This window comes from Lissotriton helveticus, chromosome 7, assembly GCF_964261635.1.
Source record: "Lissotriton helveticus chromosome 7, aLisHel1.1, whole genome shotgun sequence".
NCBI lineage: Eukaryota > Metazoa > Chordata > Amphibia > Caudata > Salamandridae > Lissotriton > Lissotriton helveticus.
In genome coordinates, this window is record NC_136068.1 from 1,182,968,930 (window position 1) to 1,182,992,680 (window position 23,751).

The 23,751-nt window shown below is 47.7% G+C and overlaps 1 protein-coding gene across 1 annotated transcript in view; it reads left to right on the plus strand.

The window, feature by feature from the left end:
* Window positions 1-23,751, plus strand: part of NOL11 (nucleolar protein 11) — a 451,282-nt gene that overhangs the window by 366,584 nt on the left and 60,947 nt on the right. The window contains exon 16 of the mRNA XM_078654327.1: window positions 21,758-21,850. Coding sequence (XP_078510453.1) covers window positions 21,758-21,850 — 93 coding nt within the window. The remainder of the gene's footprint in view (window positions 1-21,757; window positions 21,851-23,751) is intronic.

A 23,751-nucleotide genomic window follows, 5' to 3' on the forward strand; every position in this document is an offset into this window, starting at 1 on the left:
GGGATTTCAAACCTTTTCTGTACTGAGAGCTGCTTATGTCCAATAAAACGCATTGAGAGCTGCTAATATTATTAGTGTTGTATAATTTCAGTTTTCTCATATGTATTCAACCAAGCAAAAGCTTTCTAATTTAATAAGCTGGGCTACACACAGGTGAAGTACTCGGAGGTAGCTTGAGAGCTACAGTAGCTCATGAGGTACTGGTTGGAGACCCCCGGAAGAGCTAAATATGCACTGCTGTGCACTAAACAACGTTACTATATCGGTGGGAATAAAGCGGGTGCCTTTTTGCACACCGTCTGCGCACCCAGACTCTTAAACAGAGGATTGCTGCTTTTAAAAATGCTCATGGGGACACACTTTATCAAGATGCCCAAATTGCACAAGAATTTGAAAGGTTTTATTCAGCATTATATGCTGCAGGATGGTTTGACTTCACCGTGGCTCAGCAATACCTTGACGCAATACATATGGAATACCCCCCTCACACTAACACAACAGATAGACAGTGTCATTAAAGTAGAGGAGGTTTTGATGATGTTTTCCAGACTAAAGGCTTTGAAGTCACCAGGCCAAAATGGCTATACTACTGACTTCTATAAGGTATTTGTCCCCAAATTAGCTCCTATCCTGACTCGCCTTTTTAATTCTTTTAGTGCATCTGAAATACTTGACGATACTATGCAGAAGGCTGTCAATCCGGTTTTCCCTAAACCTGAGAAGGACACGAAGCGCTGTGCATCATATCGCCCCATTTTCCTGTTGAATCTGGATGCCAGGCTCTTCACTAACATTCTGGCTGCAAGATTAGCCCCTTAAATGTAGAACTTGATTGATCCAGATCAGGCGGGTATCATCCCTGAATGAGAGTGTGCCAATAAGCCCAAACATTTATCTCATCTTATTGACAAGATCCACGGCTCGCGTACGCCGGCCCATCTCTCGGTGGATGCAGAAAAAGCATTTGACTCGGTTCACTGGCCATTTCTCCGCCTGGTGCTCGATAAGGTCGGGCTTGGAGCATACTTTCAGAATCTAATCTGGTGTAGGTACAATGCCCCCTCAGCACAAGTGAGAGTTAATGGGATAGTATTGGATACCTTCCTTATTATCCATGGTACCAGACAGGGATGCCCACTCTCACCGCTCCTTTTTGCATTATGCATGGAACCCTTTGTAGAAAAGGTACGGGACAGTCCTCTCATAACGGATCCACATGGGAGGCAGGATGCTTAAGTTGTGTATGTATGCGGATGATGTGAAGGTTAGTTTTGCACAACCACACACTTCTCTTACAAACTTGATGCAAGAATTAGATCTATTTGGGAGAGTGTCGGGATTCAGGGTCAACCTAAACAAGACGCATTTATTGAATCTTACTACCTCACATACAGAGCCTTCATTGAAAGCCTATTCCCCTTCCAGTGGGAATCAAGGGAGGTCCCGTACCTGAGTTTACAGATTTGCTCCGCCCTCGCGACTACTGTAGAGAGAAATTATGCAGCACTCCTAGACACAATCAGAAAGATTTTACATTCTTGGAGGGGCAAAACCCTTACTTGGATGGGTTGGTTGATGGTGGTGAAAATGACTTAATTTCCAAAATATTATATGTTATGCAGACCTTGCGGCTGCAGGCACCCCCAAATGTGATTGGCCGAATTTAACATCTTATAGAGTCCTACATCTGAATGGCAAACGGACACTTATGCCAAAGCATCCAACATAGTGGCACCTGAGGGAGGGAGGATTGGGGTTCCTCATTTGAGTCATTACTATCAGGCAGGACAGCTGCGATATATGGTGGAGTGGTCCAGGACCAAATCGGAGAAACATTGGTGTTTCATTGAGCAGGCCATTGCTGGAATTCATATTTGGAAGATTCCCTGGCTTCCAAAGATACATGGGGGTGTACGTACATCTCTCCAGTGCTCAATGCTACAGTGAACATTTGGGCTTGAGTACAAGTCGCAAAAGGGCTGTCCTTTTATTTCACCAGACTCCAGTCATTGGCGACCCGGATTTCCCCCTGGCTGTTCATGGACCGGCATTCATACATTGGCAGGCCGTGGGCTGTAAGAGTGGGCGATTTTTTTCAATTAGGATGGTCTCTTGGATCGCAGCTAAGACCCAACCACCCCTCTTTTGCTCATTGGCAATATCTCACCACTGCCCACTGGATCACGCAACCACACAGACCGCATGCTAGCCATCACCTAACTCCCTTTGAGAGATGGCTTTTGACTCTAGTATCGGATAGATATATCTTGGTGGATATTTAAGCTTTTCTTAATACACCTCCAGTTAAGCCGATCTCGGCAGCGCAACAATGTTTGTAGGTGTAATGCGAGCACACTTTTAAACCTACAGTGGTCTGACATTCTTCAACGTGCCCGCACTTCTGCTAGTTGTGCTGAAAATCTAGAAACCCTTTTAAAAATAACTCTGTTGGTACTACACCTCCACCCCATCGACTAAATGGAAACCTGAATAAGACTGGTCAATGTTAGCGACACTGCAGACAGCAGGGAACACGGACAGTCATTTTTTGGCATTGCCCTGCACTTCAAACTTTACTGGTCTGACGTACTTACCGAAATGTATGATACAGACATACTGCATTTCCCTAGTTACATTCTACTAGGTCTCCCCAATGCTCTTACATATCCATTGCACTTTGCACGTGGTTGAGCTATCTCACTGGCTGTCTGTGCTGCCAAACAAGCCATTCTAGCTAAATGGGTTCGGATGTCGTTCCGACGAAATTAGAATGGCTACACAAACTCTGGGCTATGCTGGGAATGGAAAAATGTACTGCAATACTCGATTGTACATTACCTAAAGTTGACAGAACATGAGGGCCGTGCATACGGTATCTGTCCCGGGAGTTTAGGTAACTAACTTGCCCAATGTATTTGCGCATATTCCGTCCCCCACTCCCTGACAATGATACACCAGACCATGACACTCCCACATCTTAACTGCACTTTGCTTTAGATGAATTTGGCTGTAATGCTAGTTTTTTTTAAATCCGGAAGCAGTATGTGTATCATTGTTGGTTTGTTATCGCCCCCTTTTCTCCCTCTGACCCTCTCCCTTAGCCCTTGACCTTTAAGCATACATGACTTGCCCTACCGGCCAGTGGATGCGAGTGCGGTCTTTAGGTATTGTTCCAAAAAATTAATTAACGCTTTCAACCAAAAATATGAATGAATTTACTCAAGCAGGGGACAGGCCTGTGATTGTAGAAAGACAAGAGTATAAATGATAATAATGATCAACTTACAAATGAGGGGGTCGGGCCAGCGTTTACAACTGTTTCTAAACCTTACCCCTGAGTGTTTGCGCCTGGACTAGAGATTATATTCTGAATCAACCATTGCATTGGGTTCTCAAGCCACAATCTGCTGGAAAGCTTCCTCTGCTTGGAGGAAACCTAAAAAACAATGCCTCGGTAGCCCGATCCACAGTGCAGACTGTCACAGTCTGTTATAAGCATGTACGCTTGAGAAGCTCTTTCAGGAAATAAATTGAAAACGAGGCTTGAAATGTGGGCCACTTTACAAACCTCAGAGCGGGTAAGAGGCGTACAACTTGTTTGGCAAATGGAAGGAGGGAGGCATTGTCCAACAATGGGGGGATTTATTAAAATACAGAGGTGATTTACAAAGAAGAGCCTGAGGCATTCAATCACTTATAATGTAACGTTTCAGTCCAGATTGAGATGGTGCATCGATCTAGATGATCAGCCTCCTAATCTCCCACACAGGAGCACATCTCTATAAAACAATTTCCAAAAGGATGATCAGCACTCACCATTCATCATGTCAAATATTTGAGCATTACAAATGGATTACATTATATAGTGCACAGACTCATTAATGTTTTTCTAAAAAAAGAGTTCCTTTATTCACCTCTTCTTGTTCTTTTAAAAACTTTTCTTACATGTAGCCAACGATTTCATCCCTTAGTACAGACTTAGTCAGGCATTTATGTTGTGTTGGCACTTGTGTCAGCCTAAGACATAGAGAGATGCCGAACATAGTTGTGTTGTGGTCAGCCTTAGCTGAGACGTTTTGTAACCTTTCCAGGATGTCCTGTCTCCTATTTGGCTTGTGTCTAATATTGGTAGTGTTAAGATGCTTCGTTTTTATGTGTCCTAATTCCATGGTTCCATCAGTGGAACTGTAATCAGCATGTTATGTCCAAGCATTGTAACTCGTAAGCGGCGTGGTGTGGCCAAAAGCAAATTCAAAGATGATTTAAATTTGCTTGTACATAACATGTCCTCACATATTGTAATGCTCCCATATTTGACATGATAAATGGTGGGTGCTTATCTTTTCGCTTATATACAGAGGTGTACTATAAAGCAAAAGTCTATGGGTAGTTACTCATGTATTCAATATAACCATAAAAGCCCCCAGGAACAAATATCCTAACAATGTATGGCAATACCTGACAATTCATACAAGTAATTATTTGTAGTATCAACAGCATTGGAAGTGGCTTGATGAAGCAGAAATTCACACGCTGTGCCCAAGTCTGACACTTTTGCAATCAAAAGGGTACAAACAAGTACTACAATACTCATAAGATTACCTAAAGCCTAGTCTATAAGGCTCATACATCCAGTCCTTAAAAGCAATATATAATGCAAAATGATGTCACTGCATAGATTAAAGGTCCCTAATTCTCTGTGTGAGGGCTATTGTTGACAATTTATATGACTCTTTAAGTAAGGAAACAAAATCTCTCTATTCCTCAAAATAAATCAGTCCATTTGAAACGGAGTTGCAAATAGCAATCCATTTACATTCCAGTCTTTGCAGGATGAGCAAAACTTTCCTTCCTCTCATGGACATTGTAGCTACTTCGAGCACTTACCATCTGATGTCATCAACCGGATACTGCTGCTCAATGCAGTGTGAAACCAGGGGCGCTGTGGTAATTCCACAGCAGATTCTACTGCGATGTTGCCTAATACAAGCCTTGACTTGTTGTGTTGTCTGACCAATGTAAATCAAGGGACAAGGTCACCATATTAAAAACACCACATTGGTGGTATTACAATTAGAAAAATATTTTAATTCTACATTGATAGAATCATGCTTAAACATAAAACAGGCCTCTGCTGTCCACTGAATAGCCTTGAATTTTACCAAATGTTTCCAAATCTATCTGGGCTCTTTCCTGAAAGGCACCCATATCAACATGACTAGAACATTGGTCCATTTCCAGATTAATGCCCTATATCTGTATTCTGTACACCAGCCTGTTGTATGATTCAACATGCTTTTTACAAGACTATTCCCTACATCCTAGTTTATGCCAAATGGTCCATTTGGGTAGTGTGTGCTCAGGAACGTCTTCATACAAGTTCATGTTAGACTCTTCTGTTTCCATCCTCTTTGCATCTTCCTTTAATTCATTCATGTTATTGACGAACAGGTTACATACCTTCGGTAACGATATATCTGTAAGAGACATAGATTAGTTATAGATTTCTTACCTGTAGAATTACCCCCGGGCGTCAGACTGGATCTGGAGAATATTTTCATCAGCAGTACCCCTGCGGGTCGAAAGGTGGCGTTGGCTAACTCCGCGTTCATCATTGGCGTTGTGGTCACCTGAATGATGTCGCACTATCTACTTAGATATCTCCCTCGCGCGCTGAAGTCAGTTATTTTTCACAACATTCCACGCCAGAAGCGTAGAGCCATGCAAGACACTGACCAATGGTGCACAAAACGTGGTTCCTGAAAGGAAGTCCTTAACCCTAAAAGTCAGTTCGCAGAACGGATAGGATCGGTGTGGCGGTAAGGAATCTATAACTAATCTGTCTTTTACAGATATATTGTTACCAAAGGTAAGTATCTTGTTCATCTGAAAGAGACCGTTAGTTATAGATTTCGTACCTGTAGAATAGATACCCCAGCAATACCAACCCCGGAGTTGGGTCTGCAAACTAAGTTCACAACAGAAAGTCCTGGAGAACAGAACGGCCAAAGAAGCAGTCTCTGCCGACTTGGCTTTCCAGGCAGTAATGTTTTGTGAACGTGTGCAGGGATGCCCACGTAGCTGCCTGACCGATGATGAGGGGGTCTCCACGTCCAAAAGCAGTGGTAGCTTTGTCACCCTGGTGGAGTGACACGCAGACCCACTGGAGGCTCCTTCTTTGCCAAAGAATACCAAGCTTTTTGCACAAAACGACCAACCTAGAGATAGTCCGTTTGCACACAGCCTGACATTTTTTGGCACCCACGTTGCCAACAAAGAGCTGGTCACCCACCCGGAATTGCTTTGTGCGATCCAAATACAAAGAAAGTGCTTGTTTTGGATCCCGACGGTGGAGCCTCTCTTCCTTCTTAGAAGGAGGCAGAAAGAAGGTGGGCAAAGTGATGGTTTGACCAATATAGAAAGAAGTAACCACTTTGGGAAGAAAAGAAGGTCGAGTTCTAAGGACAACCTTGTCCAGATGATCAGACCGAAAGGAGGTTTTGAAGAAAGAGCCTGGAGCTCATTCAACCTGCGAGCAGAGGTGATGGCAACCAAAAAGTCAGTCTTTAAAGTTAAAAGTCTGGGAGGACAGTTATGTAGAAGCTCAAAGGGAGCGCACATAAGAATAGTTAGAACTAAGTTCAAGTCCCACTGGGGCATTACGAATGAAATAGGAGGAAAAAAACGAGTAATGCCCTTAAGGAAGCGATTTACAACGGGGACTTACAAAGAGAAGGCTGATCAGGAAGCCTAAGAAAGGCTTAAATGGCTGAGAGGTAGCCCTTTAAAGTGCCCAGAGCAGAGCCCTGCTGGGCCAAAAAAGGAGGAACAAGAGAACCTCAGAAAGAGAGGTGGAAAGGGGATCCACAGCCTTTGCTGTGCACGATGCCACAAATTTGTTCCCTCTGCAGGCGTATACCGTCTCAGTGGAAAGATGCTGTGGTGTATTTATTATGGGTACTGTATCGATCCCCCTGTTTCTGACCCTTGTCTGGTTAATAATTAACTAGCAGCCATTCAACTGCACAGAAATCCGTTATCTGATTAGCCACACAACGGCACAGAAGCCCGTTATCTGATTAGGTCATAGCGCATGCCATCATTAGGCAAGCACTATTCCTCCAGCCCCCTAATAGGCATACGGTGTTCTCAAAACAAATCAAACCTTCCCCGATCTGGGAAATCCCCACAGCCATTGTTTTGATTTAGCCGAGAACTTCAGTAAAGAATGTGCGAACGATCAAGTTCGTATGACATCCTTATTGACGTATTTATGTCCATCCTTACGTCAATCCCGGCACCTTTCAGGTATAAATAATACCGACATTGCCTTAAGCAAACACACGAGGTGGTGACAAGATTGGAGCAGCGAGACTTGCCGAGGAGCCCAGCTGACAGCGAAGCCCACAGACGCTGCCCCTCCTTTCTGACGCGCTGAGAGAGAGACGCTGCCTTTTCTCCTGCCGAGAAATCCAGCTCCGGCGTTTCCAAGCAGCCCTCGCAGGCAGCTGGAATATCAAGACCTGAGATCGAGATACCAGCCCTCCAGCCTTCTAAATCCCAGGTACTGAACTGAATCATCCTTTGTAGAGAATTCTTGAAGCAGACCCTTGGCAAAACAAACTTAACTTAAACTGCTACTTATCTACTCCCGCCATGTATTAGGCTTAGGTCAGGTACATTGGGGTAGGCGTAGTTAGAAGCACCAGTTGAGTACGATTAGTCAATGTATATATGTATGTATCTATTTTATCCATTTTAAGTATCATATGGCTAAGAAACCATATCAATGCTTTTACAGTATTATTTTATAATTATGTTATTACTGTATGCACTTTACTTAACTCTAAGTATTGCAATAATAGCGATTCATTTCTCTTGTATGAGAAAAGAGACTGATCAATAAATAACATATTTTTATTGAACACGCCCGTCTCTTCCTTTTCTCTACAATCTGGTGAAACTAAGAATGCACTGAACTGACTGAGTAAAATAAGTTGTCTTTTGTTTTCACACGACTCTAGAGATACACTCTTGATTAGGGGAGAGCAAAGTTGTCATGTTCTATGGTTGTCAGAAACTAAATCCCTTCTTGTCCATCCAGGGAAGTTAAACTCCTCCTTGTCTATTCGAGAAAGTTTCTAGTGAACTCTGAGCTAGCTGGAAAACACTAAACTTTAAGTCTAATATCGACAGTAGAAGACCTAGTTAACCTCTGTCCTACGTCTATACTATTGAAGATATTATTCCAATGCGCAGAGCCTATTGGGATGATAGGAACTACACTACAATGCCTGGCTGCCAAGATGACATCACAGACTTCGAAAGCTGTCAACTGTTGCCGCTCAATCTCCACGCAAGGAGGTGGAGGCTGGACAGGTTTGGGTGGAGGACCGTCCCCTGCTGCTGCGACAGAAGATCCTTCCGAAGAGGCAGTCTGATCGGAGGATCAATGGCCATGTGTAACAGCTCGGGATACCAGACTCTTCGTGCCCAATCCAGAGACACAAGAATGACTTGGGCCCGGTCGCGCTTGATCTTCTTCAGCACTCTGGGCAGAAGTGGTATAGGCAGAGAGGCACATAGAAGACCTCAACTCCACTTACTACAAAAAGCTTCGCCGTGCGAGTGCCACCTTGGATATTCCAACTCGCAGACCTGCTGACATTGCGCGTTCTCTTCGGTGGCGAATAGATCTAAACAAGGCTCTCCCCACTGCTGAAAGAGACCTTGCACCACCTATGATTGAAGATGCCATTCGTCATCCATCATGCACTTGCGGTAGAGTTTGTCCGTCCTGGTGTTCAGAGAACCTGCCAGGTGTTGAACCACCAGGGATGTGCCCTGATGTTCCAGCCTTATCCAGACACGGAGAGCCTCTTGACATGGGGTCCACGACCCCACCCTGTCCAGTTTGTTGCAGTACCAAAGGGCGGTGGTGTTGTCCGTGAACACCTGCACTACTCTTCCCCAGACTTAGGGAAGGAATGCTTTTAGTGCAAGACAGATCACCCAAAGCTCCAGAAGGTTGATGTGGAGCCCGGACTACGCCGGAGACCAGAGTCCTCTGATCTCTGCCTCTCCATGTGGCCACCTGTTAGACTTGGCATCTTTTGGCATGTTTCCCCTGAATTTTTGCTTTCTGACCTCCCGGTTTTGACTCTGTTTTTACTGGTGTAACGTTTCTGCGCACTTTTAGCACTTCTGATCAGTGGTAAAATGCAGGCGCTCCCTGTGTCAATGGTGTTATGGATTGGTGTTTCCTCGATTGGATATTTGATTTACTTGTTAGTCTCTAGTAAAGTGCACTGAGTGTGCCGGGGCCTGTGAATCAAATGCTACTCGTGGGCCTGCAGCACTGATTGTGCCACCTACGTGAGTAGCCCTGAAAAGGTACTTCAGACCTGCCATTGCATAGTCTCTGCGCAGTTTGTAACTGCCATGTCGACTTGGCCAGTGCACACACTTGCCAGTCCCTAACCTTCCCTTTTCTTACATGTGAGGCACCCCTAAGGTAGACCCAAGGTACCCCTGTAGGCAGGGTGCAGTGTATGTGAAAGGTAGGACATGCCCGGGTGTGTTTGGCATGTCCTGATAGTGAATAACAGCCAATTTCGTTTTTCACTATTGCAAGGCTATCTGTTCTCATAGGCCAGAATGGGCAGTTTGATTATAACATCTTATAATCCTAAACTGACCCAGGGAACCAGGTAGAAATTTGAGTTTAGTATGCCTGAACTCAGAATGTTAAAATACATCTTTTAGTGAAGGTGATTTTTACATTCTGTGTTTGAAAATGCCACTTTTAGAAAGTAAGTATTTTCTTGCTCAGTCATCCCGTGTGCCTCGGCTGGAATGTGGACTGCCTGTCTGGGTTTCGGATGACAGAAGGCTGGGGAGCAGGAGGGCACCAGATAGTATAGGTAGGGTCAGGAAAGGGCTGAATAGACCTGGGCTGCAATGGGGGAACGGGGAGGAGATTTCCTTGCACCTCAAAGGGCCTGGTCTGCTTCTGACAATGCTGTCTCCACCTCCTGCCAGGAATTCACACCGGAGAAGGCAGACCTGGTTCTGGCTGGGCTCCGACACCCTCTGCCTAGAGGATCAAAGGATAGTTGGATGCAAATACCGGGGCCCAGACCCCTGAACTTTAGAACTCATCTGGATCAAGAAGACTGCCAAGAAGAAGAGCTGGTGAAGCTGTGAGGAGGAACTACCACTTTGCTGTGTGCTTTACTGGGTGACCTGCAGTTGCTGCTTCTGTCTTCGGCAGTGAAAGGCTTGGACTGGATTTTCTGCAACCTATTTTGTGAGTCTCTCCAAGGGCTTGAAGTAGAACTTGCCCCCTGTTCACGAAGTCTCAGGAACTGCAAAGACTTCCAAGCTCATCTGCCCACAGCACTGGGGACTTTGTGTTTTGTGCTGTATCAGAGGAAAAGCAACTCAACAATGTCCTGAGGGCACCGCCGCAGCTAAACCTTGGTCGCTCTGACGACGCCTGTCGCCACCGCCACCGAGCTGCTGCTTGCACCGCGACCTGTGGGCACCGCACTCTGTGCACCGCCTTGCTTCATGCCGAATCGTAGTCACCACAGAGAGCACTGCTGCAACAACGCAGCGCGACCTTGGTCTCACCGACGACACCTGTTGACGCCGCCGCTGCTCGTACCGCGACCTATGGGCACCGCACTCCGCACAACCTTGCTTCACGAGGACGCCTTGGCCTCCCCGCCGCTCCAGGCCAAAATCGACACTGCTGCTTGCACCGTGGTTCGAGGGCACCGCTTGTTAGTCACACGAAGCACCGTCCTCATCCCGCACCGCAGCCTTGGCCCACCGTCTGCAGCACCATCGACTCAACTCATCAGCCGACGACAGCGCTTCAGCAACGACGACCCCGCTGCTTGCACCATGACAAGCACAGCCTTCATCTTGCACCGCAACCCTGGTCCCACCGATCCGCTGCTCGCACCGCGACCTGAGGGCACCGCACCGCAGCACCCGACGCCGGCCAATGCCAGCGCTCCTGATTCCATCAGAGAGGAGCTCGACCTGCAACGTGAGTGACTTCGAGGGACGAATCGCCCTGCATTTCTCACAAGTACTGTTTGCAGGTCTTCCCGACACCGTAGCTGGCCCGCGACCATCCAGAAATGTTGGATTTGTAGTTTACGACGCCATGGTAGCCCCGGACAGAGCTATCGACATCGAGGAACTTTGTTTGAAACTTATTTTGATAACTACAGACTTTTTTTTACATTATAGTATTGTGGATTTTTGTCGTATTTGGTCTTGTTTTAATTATATAAAAAATATTGGATATTTTTTTAAACTGGTGTAGTGTCCTTTTTGTAGTACGTACACTGTATTACTGTGGGTTATGTGCAAATCCTTTACACGCTGCCTCTAAGATAAGCCTTACTGCTCGTGCCAAGCTACCAAGGGGGTGAGCAGGGGTTACTTTAGGAGTGTAACTCCCTTATGCTGACTAGAGTGGAGATTTTTGCCTGGCTTCGGCCCTTGCCCTAGCCTACCAGAAATCCCATTTCTAACACCGCCCCTCCCCAGAAGTGATGCATCCGTCACCACTGGGAACTCTGTTTGGGAAAGGGAGAGTGATCTGCCGTTGTCCCAATCCTGGTCCGTTAGCCACCACTGCAATTGTTGTGCAGTGCCCTTCGAGATCTGAATGCAATCGGACAGATTCCCCTGATGCTGTGCTCACTGGAACTTCAGGTCCCACTGCAGAGCCCGCATATGCCACCTGGCATGATCTACTAGCAGGATGCAGGAGGCCATGAGGCCTAGCAGCCTCCGGGTCATTCTGACCGAAACCCTGGATAGAGGCTAAAAGATCGGAATCATAGCCTGAATATACCGGACATGCTGCTGGGGAGGATAAGCCCAAAGCTGTGTCATGTCCAGAACAGCTCTGATGAAAAGGAGCCTTTGAGAGGGATTCAGGTGTGGCTTCGGCACATTTATAGAGAACCCCAGCGAGTGCAGGAGGTCCGCCGTGTTCTGGAGGTGGAAGACAATTGCCTGGAACGAGACCACCTTCAACAGTGCACAATGCACAAGATGGCCGCCGGATAGGAGCTCCCTGTAAGAGCTCCTGTGCTGGGGATCCAGTTTTTTGGTTTTTATCCCCTTCAGCTCCGAGCTGCACCGTCTTGAGCAACGCTAAAGTAACTGGAGCTACAAGTAACAGGATTACAACAAGTAACTGGATTTCCTTACCTGCTGGATGAAACCTGCTGAGGATCCCCGACCTGACTGAAGACTGTGACCGAGACACTCCCGCCTTCCTCCTCGGACCTTGGGCTCCCCGCTGACCAACTTGCGGATGCCTGCTGCCTGGAGCCGGCTGTGGACAACTGGTGTGCCTGGCGAGGTCGGTGGTTGCCTGCGGGACGTCGCTGAAGTGGACCTGGACCGTTGCTGGCGCCTGGAGTACGACGGACACGTCGTTGCGGAGTGGTGCTGCCCGCCGGTGGTTGCTGCCGGGACCTGGACCGTTGCTGGCGCCTGGAGTACGACGGACACGTCGTTGCGGAGTGGTGCTGCCCGCCGGTGGTTGCTGCCGGGACCTCCGTTGTCCTGCTGGGAGCTGTGCGCCCTGTCTCGTCCGCTGGGCTCTGCGCCTTGCTGCTCGCTCCGGTCTGACTCCTGCGCCTCACCACGACGACATCGGGGGAGGTGGGCGCCCGGAGGTAGTGGAGCCCAGAGGAGGCGTGGAACGTGGCGGACTGGCGGAGCGCGGGCGAGTGAGGGCTTCCCCGCCTGGCTGATCGCTGCGGGCGGAGTTCAGCGCATCCTGCCCTGCCGGGTGAGCTGTGTGCCTGGCTGCTTGTCCTCCGCCTGCAGCCACCGTCGTTCTAAGAATGGAAGAGAAGGCTGAGGAGTCTGCCACAGTTTTTACATACCGAACATCCAACTTCTGAAGGTGAGCCCGGCAAAGAGGAATGGTTTGCCCTGGACTGCACGCTCCCGCGCGCGCTCACGTTTCTGATGTGCTGCACAGTTGTAATACACAGGAGCAGAGGCGGCCCCCTTTGGCTCGGAGGTGAGCCTGTCGATCTGGGCGCCACTGCCACCGTGATCTGCAAACGCTGGCAAAAGATCGTCTTTGCCCCTGAGGCTGGGTCTGCAGAACACATGCTGAAGTGAAGGCTGGAAAAGGTATTTACTTTGCCCCACTCGTTTGTGCTGGATAAGGTACTTAATTTGCCCCACTCGTTTTTGTTTTGGAAAAAAAAAAACTCTTTCTGTTCAAAATGGCCGGGGCCATAAACTGAGCACTTAATCCCCTCCTGTACCGCCTGAACCCACGAGGCCCCTCAGCAGCTCCACTTAAGATAACAAAACTGAGATAATACTCCCCATGGCATGCAAGAGCCAGCCGGAATAGAATCTGAAACTGCTCTTCCCTGCTCTGAAAACAGCAACAACTAAAAGAGGACTAATGATTCTATCCCCCCTACTTGGCGGCCATTTTTAGACTACTCTTTCTCTCTTTGGCGGCCATCATGGACTAGTCTTTCTGACTACTGTTTACTATCGGTACCACAGACTTTACATAGCTCTGTATTTAAATCTTTGTGTGCTTAAGTGTCTGCCTTTTACTGCAGCATTATATTACTATTGGTATTTTACACTTTATGTAACCTACACCCATTTTCACTTTTACCGCAGTATTATATTACTATTGGTATTTTACACTTTATGTAACCTACACCCATTTTCACTTTTCCTCACCGACAGTGCACTGATTGCCACCTCATATTCTACCGGTTGCTCACTAGTGCCATTCTTGTTATTGCAGTCATTTGGTTGCACCTATATTGGATCTAGTAATTCATTAGTAGTTTATCCCTATTTGTATACTGTATATGTTGTAAGCTGCACCCATCTCACTTTTATCGCTACCTCATTTATTTGGTTCAGTATTGTAAGCTACTTCCATCTCACTTTACCACTATGATGCACTGATTACTACCTCATTTACTTCGTTTAGTCATGTAAGCTGCACCCATTCACTTTCTATTCCTGGATTACACCGATGCTACCTCTCACATTCTGATGTGTCAATTTGGCTCCATTTAACTGATTGCTAACTCTCATATATTGTACATTCTGTAAGCTGTACCTGCTCACTGTTTGTTCCTGGATTGCACCGACTGCTACCTCCTATACTTTCTGCTTACTTTTGGCCACTCACTACTGTCACTCCTGTGCTTGTAACCAACGGTTGATAGTTGTTCTTTGCATATGTGTATTACTATCGTGCTTCCTCCCACACCCACCATTACAGCCATCCTAACATGGATCTCATCGGCAAGCACACATATAGAATCAACTACCCTTCCACTCTCACCAAAAAAGCCGCTAAACGCTTTAAACACAACTTCTTGAGGTCGCACCCTGAAACGCCCTTTGCCGACACCTACTTCTCACCGGGCAATGGAGCCCTGAACACTGATATCATCTTCCACACCTCACGCAGAGCTCAATGGAGAAAAGCGTTGCTAACCCTACTCACCGTCTCCACCACCAGGAAAACCGCTCATGGCCTAACTCTCTCTATCACACCTTCCCAACTCTTCCCGGGCAGAACCACCATTACTATCTACAATAACGGGATTGTCCTAATTCAATCCACAGACAAGTACCTGGAACTACTAGACAACCTGTTCCCCAAGTTCAAACAGCACCTTTCCAAGCTGCGGACCTCCATCCATAACTCCCCCAGCACTATCACTCCTGACGTCGCAGCCCCCAGCCACAACCCTTCTAACATAGCTCAGCAGCGGATCCACACGCACCTCACCTCTACCCCCAGCACCCTAGTCAATAGCCCACCTGCTGTTACCACCTCACGCTCCCCAAGCGCATTCACAAATATCTCCCCCTCATACACTAGCCGCCCCTCTAACACTATCCCTTTGATCCCCACTCATATCACTCCCATTCCTCTCTCCCTTGACATAACAACTCCCACCCACAACGCCTCTTACCTAGATCCGCACCAGAACGACACACATAACGACAAACGCCACCCTTTGTTCCACCCCACTCTCAGTCCCCACGTGAGAACACTCCCCCCCCATACATCCCCGAAACCCCAACATCCTCGACACCCCCACGCTCCCTTCCCCCCACCTTACACCCCCCACGAACGCCTCTGATCACACCACCGCCCGGAGCTTATCTCCCCCTTTCCCCCCCTCCGCGACAGATCCTTCTCCCTCCCATGCTCCACCCTCCCAACTAGACCCACAGAACATACCACCTCCCTTACCGTAGCATCCCCCCCTCTCTCCCCTCCCATTCTCAGCCCCCACTACTTTCCTGCCACCCCCGTTGTCTCCAGCCTTCACACACTCTTGAATTCATCGGCACAGTCTCCCACCGACGTCTCTACCTATGCCTCCCACATTCCCCCTACCTCACCCACACCCCTCGCCCACAAATTCTCCCACACATCGAATGCCATCCCAACTAATATCACCGTAGAACCATCCAATAACGCTAACATATCCCCCCCCCCCCTCACCGGTACCCTGCTCGCTTTCCAGCTCACTACTCAACCACTCGCCAACGGCTCTCATCACCTACCCGATCCCCAATACACCTCTGGACTTGACTTTATCCACCCTCCAACAAGTCAAGGAGGATCTCCTACTAGTCAAAAAAGACCTCCACCCAATCAAAGAACTTCTCTTCTCACAGCCCAGTCAACCTCCCACCATTCCACTACAAAACAAACGACGCACCCTCCCCACATACCTTTGCCCTCAACGACCCCCGCGCTGGCCGACTATCCCCGCTCGCAATAACTCCCACCGCCCCCGTCGTGTCCTCAACTCCCTGTCGGACCGCGACTTATGCTCCCTCCTGCACTCTTATGGCCCAGGTCCGGTAAAACACATAGCCATCACACACATCCCCATACCCACAATTCTCACAAATCCCCTGAGGCTCCCAACGCTTAGCAACAGAGGTTCCGTCCCTAACAACCTCAGAAAAGTCCCCCTCTCTCTAGAAGGTTCGACCACCCTTCTCACTCCGAAACTCAAATGCATCCTACTCAATTGCAGATCGGCCCAGAGACACTCCTCCGACATCGCTGATCTCGTCTCAACAATGGATCTGGACCTAGCCATTCTGACTGAAACGTGGCTTACTGAAGCCTCTACACCGATAATGGACATACTAGTCCCCCCCAATTATCACATCATTAGACTGGACAGGCCTCCTGGCAAGACGGGCGGGGGAATTGCATGCATTTTTAGGAGCAACCTCTCCGTTACCAAAGCCACCTCCCCCTCCCTTACTTCCTGTGAACTCCTCTGCCTCGATATCACCAGCGAGGGCAAACAAGTTTGTGCTTTACATCTCATCTATCACCCGCCTGGTGACAACCTCACATTCACTCAACAATTCATGGACACGATCACATCCAATGCCGGTCGGCAGACCACCCAAGTCTACCTGGGTGACTTTAATCTTCACTGGAACGATCAGAAAGACGCAGTGGTGAATAGTCTCAAAACTTTCCTTAATGCGCTTGACCTCACCCAAATATGTGATAGACCAACACACGACAAAGGCTCGATACTCGATCTCATCATCGCCGAAGAGGACTCTACCCAACTGGAGGCGATCCAACCCTGTGACTGGTCAGACCACCACATTATCACCTTCTTTATCAACGAAAAAGTTGAATTTAACCCGGCTCAACCTACCAAATCCAAGACCTGGAAAAGGGACATGAAGAATCTTAACCCCAATACCCTGCCTCCCCACATCGGCAGTCTCCTCCTTCCCCCTTCAGGTGCCTCGGATGTTCTATCGCTGACCAATCACTACCTTGACTCTATGAATTCAATAGTCAATGAAGTCGCCCCATTGCAACTGAAGAGAGTCTCCACCAAGATCTCTAACCCTTGGTATGACGGCAGACTCAATGATGACAGGCGTGCTATGCGAATGGCAGAGCGCACCTGGAGATCTGACCCCACATCACTGCATCTCAAAACGCTTAAGAACAAGAGAAATGCCTACTTTAGGAAAATAAAGCGCGCAAAGTCTGACTTCTTCAGCCGGCAGCTGGACCAAGCTAAAAACAGGCCAAAAAAGCTGTTCGAACTAATCAAAACTCAAACAAAGTCACAACCCTTACAATCAAACAGCACAACAAGCGGCACCCCACACTGTGAAGCCTTCTCTGCATTCTTTAAGCTAAAGACCGACAACATAAGAAATGACCTCATCATGGATGTAAGCCGATTCCCCAGCCACACCAGAATGTCTAACACTCAACCTAAAAATCATGCATCATGGTTGTCCTTCGACACCTACTCGGAAGAAGCAATACACAAACTGCTCTGCACCTTGAAGCCCTCTAATCACCTCATAGACCCCCTACCTGCTAATGCTGTAAAAGACTTCATCCCCCTGCTCCTCCCACTTTGGACCAAAATCATCAACAGCTCCCTTCAACAAGGTCTCATCCCAGACTCCCTCAAGGTGGGGCAAGTCACGCCTATTCTCAAGAAACCTACAGCTGACCCGTCTGACCTGAACAATTACCGCCCTATCACCAATATCCCCACCCTGGCCAAACTGCTGGAAAAATGTGTCCAACTCCAACTAACAAAACACATTGATCAATTTGACCTCCTCAACCCTCATCAATCAGGCTTCCGTGCGAAACATAGCACGGAAACAGCTATGACACACATAATTGATGACGCCATCCAAATCCTTGATCGCAATGAGTCCTGCCTCCTCATCCTTCTTGACCTCTCTTCAGCATTTGACACGGTCAAACACGAGAACTTACTGGAGCTGCTAAGCACTAGAATGGGTCTATCGGGAACTGTTCTCAAATGGTTTACCTCCTTCCTTCATAACAGGTCTCAGAAGTTCAAGATCGACAATGTGCTATCTACACCTGTGCCAGTAGATCTAGGTGTTCCGCAAGGATCTTCCCTCTCCCTCACACTGTTCAACCTCGTCAAGGAACCGCTCGCCGCCTTGCTCCAAGCATCCAATGTTCAATTCCATATGTACGCCGATGACACACAACTTTACCTAAAGCTACGATCCCCGGAAGATGTCAAACTTCTGAATTCCACACTTAGTAACACTCAATCTTGGTTGGCCGATAATCACCTCAAACTAAATGCTCTGAAAACTGAGTTCCTACTCATCTCACCTCCAGCGAAAATTACCACCACCCAAACCTGGCTCAATAACCTAACAGCACTCCATGTCCAACCGACCATCGTGGATTCTGCGAAATCCTTAGGCATCACACTCGACGCCAAGCTCAACATGCAATAGCACGTTAGCAAAGCCACAAAAGGAGCTAATTTCCAAATCAACACACTGAGGAAACTTAAACCCTTCCTCCCAGCCAAAGACTTCCAAACTGCTGTAAAAGCTTTAATCATCCCTCGCATAGACTATGGAATTGTGGCCCTCTGCGGACTCCCGCTATCCACAACAGCACCCCTAAGAGCCTCCCTGAACGCTGCCGCGAGACTCATTACTGGCTCAAGAAAACATTCGCATATATCCCCAGACTTAAAATCTCTAAAATGGCTGCCTTTTGAAGCCAGAATACAGCTAAAAATTGCAGTTATGACACACTCGGCCGTGCACCACAAGGCACCCAACTACCTCGCTCAAAAGTTGTCTATATCGGGAGGTTCGAGATCCAACAGAAGTACAAAAAATTTACTCCTGAAACCTCGTAGATTCCGGAAAGAAAAAACATACACGCGCTCCTTCTCAGGAATGGCACCCAGGATCTGGAATGCGCTCCCTCCTGAAACCAGGCTTATCTCCTCCACTGCACTCTTCAAGAAAGAGGTGAAAACCATCCTTCTGGCCAAGATCTCCTGAACTTTATAGATGTTGGACCAGAGACTCTGCATCGCTCTGTATTATTGCTCACCTGATTGTTTCTTGGCACTATATTCTTACCTGATTGTGACACTACTATGCTATTTCCTACTACCGACCAATATATGATACACTTTAGGTGGTTGAATCACCCTCCTGATGCCCACACCCCGTGTTCTCTCTATCCTCAGAAATTGGTATAAGCCATTCCTACATCCAATGTTTACCTGAACTCTATTGTAGCGGGATCAATGACTTGCGCCGTCTTATATTATTTGTTACCTGATTGTATATCGGTATGTTTGGTGTACATTACTGTTATCCTATTATGTTAGTGACTATTATACTGCTCCCATTATGTCTGTTCAGTTCTGTTGCCCCTACCCCTGTCTCTGTGAAGCGCTCTGATATCTGTAAAGATCTTGTTCGCGCTATATAAAACTTTGAATAAATAAATAAACAGTTGTCGAGATAGTGGAAGACTGGAACCCCTGATCTGCGCAGATGAGCTGCAACCACCGCCATCACATTCGTGAACACTTGAGGGGCGCTGGTAAGGCCAAAGGGGAGCACGGTAAACTGAAAGTGCTTGTGGCCTACCGTGAACCACAGGTAACGCTGGTGGGCCAGCAGGACGGGGATGTGGAAGTAAGCATGTTGTCCGCTTTATCGCCGAACAGGCGACGGCCATCAAAAGGCATGTCCAGCAAGGTAACCTGGACATCCCCTGAAAACACAGTTGACCTTGAAATCGTCCTGCCTAGTGAGTCAGTGGTGTACAGTCCACATCTGATGGTAAACTTGGCTGTGTCTCTCCCCTCGACGACTGCTCGAGAGACCACGGCCCAGGCATCCTCCAGGCACTGTGCAGCATCTGCACTACTGTATCCCACACAGAGTGGGTGTAACAGCCCAACAGACATGTGGTGTTTACTGACCGCAGTCCCAAGCTGGAGGAAGAAAACATCTTCTTCCCAAGATGGTCCAGCTTTTCAGATTCCCTTTCAGATGGTGCATTAGTCAATGCGCCTTTGAACGTAGAGGCTTGGACCACCAAGCTCTCAACGGTGGGGTCTTGGGAGAGGAAAGAGGGGTCAACTGTAGCCGGGCGGTGGCTTCGGGCTATCATCCTATCCACAGGACCCCTGTGTTGGGCTTGGACCAGGTGCCCAAAAGGATGTCAGTAAGGTCTTCATTGAAAGGCAACAGAGGCTCGGAAGAGGCCGCTGCTGGTTGAAGCACCTCCTTCAGGAGATTCGTCCTGACTGCCACCATAGGTAGCTCGAGGTTGAGGGCCTCGGCCGCCCTACGCAACACCACTGTGTATGAAGCACCTTCCTCCGTAGCCACGGTAGGAGGAGACGGCATGCCAAGGTTTGGGGAGGTATCCAGACCACTGACTTCCCCCAACTCCTCTCTCCAGTCCGGTTCATCCAGCTGGTCAGCTAAAGGGTCTACAGACCTCTCCCAGAGATTCGGGCTGCCCAAAGATGGCATGCATCACTTCGTAGAAACTTCGAAGCTGGGCAGGGGTCGCTGCGGGTTCCGGAAAGGGAGGGAAACTGAGTCAACCCTTCAGGCTCCACATGCGGAGCCGCGCGACAGGCACCGTCCACATCCCTCGTCGCGCCGGCTGACGGACGTGGAGAAGTCTAGGAGCGACAAGTGCTTCTTCCACTTCTTCTTCTGTTTCGACTTACCTGAGGAGTGCGAAGACTTCGATGACGAGTAGTGGTGACTCCGTGACCTGGCCCTCGACTGCCGGGCCTCGAGAAACTTTCGGGAACGCTCCAGCAAAGACTTCGGATTCATGGTCCGGCAGTCGGAGCACGACTTGGGATCATGGTCGCAATCCAGGCACACGTGGTGCAGGTCCGTAACCAACATCAGCTAGCGACAGGTTTCGCAAGCCTTGAAGCCGGATCTGCGCTGGCTGGTGCCAAAAAAGAAAGAACTGATGTCAGCGCGCAAGGGCGGTGTCTAAGTAAATACCGCAAGGTCATTCCGGCGACCGCAACGCCAATGACTAACAAGGAGTCGACCGACGCCACCTTTCAATGTGCAGGGGTACTGCTGATGAAGAAATTCTCTAGATCCAATCTGACGCCGGGGGTAATTCTACAGGTAAGGAATCTACATACATTAATAAACAGATCTGAAAGAGTCAGTTAGTTATATTCCTTGCCCTTAAGCTCCATTACCCACTCTCCATCCCAGTAGCTATTTTACAGTTTACTTGGATCTGCCGGATCAAAGGGATGTTTAACAGACATATTGGATGCAGGCACATATGAGAGAATGGGGGCCAGGTGTGTGGTTATGAGGATAGTGTTTGCGCTCTTCCTGCCTTCCAAGTAGCTGTGGGCAAGATACTGTGCTGGCCACAAGTGCAGTGTTACCCCTATAGGTTTACTAATAAGAGTTGAAAGTATACCCCACTAAAATGACACACCCACAGCCATCCCACCAACTTCTTTCCAAATGCTTGACGTCTTACAGAGGGTTACCTTTCTTCCTTTCTGCTGACCTTAAAATGCTTTTGTTTAATCCACCAATGACATTGGGACGTCTTGATTTGCCTACAGTTTGCTGTAAGCTGCCACATGTTGAGGTTATTAGTGAATAGAATAGCCGTTAGTAAATGTGGTTTGTTGTGAACATTTGAATTTCCCCAAGCACTAAAGACCTTTGGGGAAAAGAATCTTGGTTGCAAATTACTCATGTGGAAGATTTATTTTATGAATGCTCCCCATTTTTCATAAATTTAAGTGGTTTCCACAAATGTTTGCTTTTTTGATAATTTATTTTGATTTTATTAATGTGCTTTCATTTTACTTCTCAGCTGTTTCTCCGGTATTTACAATACCTGTATCTGAAATGCAGTGAAATTGTGGGTACAAATCTTCCTGGAGTGAATGTTCCAAACATAAACCAGGTAAGAATGAGTTGCGAAGAACTTAAAAGACTTCCCATTCTTTAGAGTTTAGTTGATGTTTGAATGTGGTATGTAGTTGACGACCTGAACATCTGCCAAGCAAAATAGTGGATATTATTTGAATGTTTGTTGGTTGTGTTTTTGTTTTATGTATGTGTTCATTCATTGCTTTCACTTATGCAAATTTTTATGTAGCTGAAGGCTATGAAAAATTGCAGAGTTTTCAGCCCTCCTGTGAAAGCAATAGTGCACTTTCCAGCTACAAAACATTTCGATTGGCAGGAAAATCCCAATAGCATTCCAAGGTTATCTAGAAATAACTATGGGACCCAACAATTTTATTTGGGAATTTATATTTTGTTTCACCTGTTGCATGCTTGAGTCCCCATCTTTACACAACTATGAGCCCATAGACAACAATTAGTATGTTCAGCTACCTCCCTTAATCCTTGAAGGTTATTGTTCTAGCCACTCAAGTAATTTGATTTAATTTGCAAAACCCACATAGAGTATTCTTTTCGGTAAGAATCTTTTCCTAATCCACATGTCTAGTGCTTGAGTCCGAAATTATTAGTCTAATCTTTTCTATGCTTTTTTCCGGTGGGCATTATCGAGTCATTGACCATTTGGTCCCTTGTTCCTCCTTGAATGAGGTCATATGAATGCTGTGGAAACTCTTCAACAGTCTCCATCTTCATATTTTGTTCTGCAGTAGCGTCTAGTAGCAGAGCCAGGTGATCTGGAGCCAGAGAGGAAAGAATTTTCACCCAACACTGGGCAAAATCTTTGAAGCCGAAGGGACTTGCAGACAGATTATCAACAGACATCCGGGGAATGCAAAACGCTGGAGAAAAGTCAGAAAAAAGAAATAAAACAAGGTTTTTGGACAGTCGAGTTACAGTTGTACCACGTAGGCCAGACTGTGACCAAGCCAAAGGCAAGGAGATGACGGACAGAGCGCTGATACTTTTCAGACACTCACCCCCAGTCACAGATCTGGGTTGAATCCATCATCGTTCTTTAGCTCATTTCGCCACCCCAGTTCAGACACAGATATATGCAAATCAGTCTTGACCCTGTGCCTCATGGGAACAGTCCAGACCGGACTGCCAAGCCATGTCTTTCCTGGACTGGAAACAAGCATCCTGGGACCGGTTTTGGGTAACAGCCCTCATCAGCCAGAATTATGGATGTAGCCAAGATCTCTTGACTGGGGGTGAATGTTTTGATTTGTTCTGCATTCGGTCCATCAATTGTGTCTTTTGCTTCCTCGCCCTAAGTGCGACGGGTATGCCCACACGCAGGTCCCGGGCCCACTGTGCCACTGGAATCAAGCTACCCTGGATGATGAGGGGTGAAACCCCAAACCGATCCTTGGATGCTTGTATCTAAAAGACACGTTAGTGATAGATTCCTTACCTTAGAATATCCCCAGGTGTCAGGCTGGATCCGGAAACTTTTTCCGCTTCAGCAGTACCTCTGCGTGCCAGTAGGTGGCGTCCTGCGGTTCCGCGTCCGTCACTGGCGTCGTAGGCGCCAAGATGATGTCATGGAGAGTACTTAGGCGCCACCCCTGCACGCTGACGTCAGTTCTTTCTTTTTTCCGCGCCGAAAGCGCAGATCTGGATTGAGCACGTACCTGGGTCATTTTTTGACCACTTTTCTGAGACTTTTTGTCTCCTTTTCTTGTCTCTGGTGCACGTAGGGATGCCCGCTCTAAGTCTTGTGGGTCGTGCCACTGTACTATGTCGGTGGCGGACCCCCATGATGTCTGCCTCTACTTCCTGGTGACCGACCATAACTCCCGGGACTGTCGGGACTGCCGTGCAATGGCCCCGAAGGCATTACGGGAGCGGCGCCGGACGTTGCTGGAAGTCCGGCACTCTCTCACCGCCGCTCCG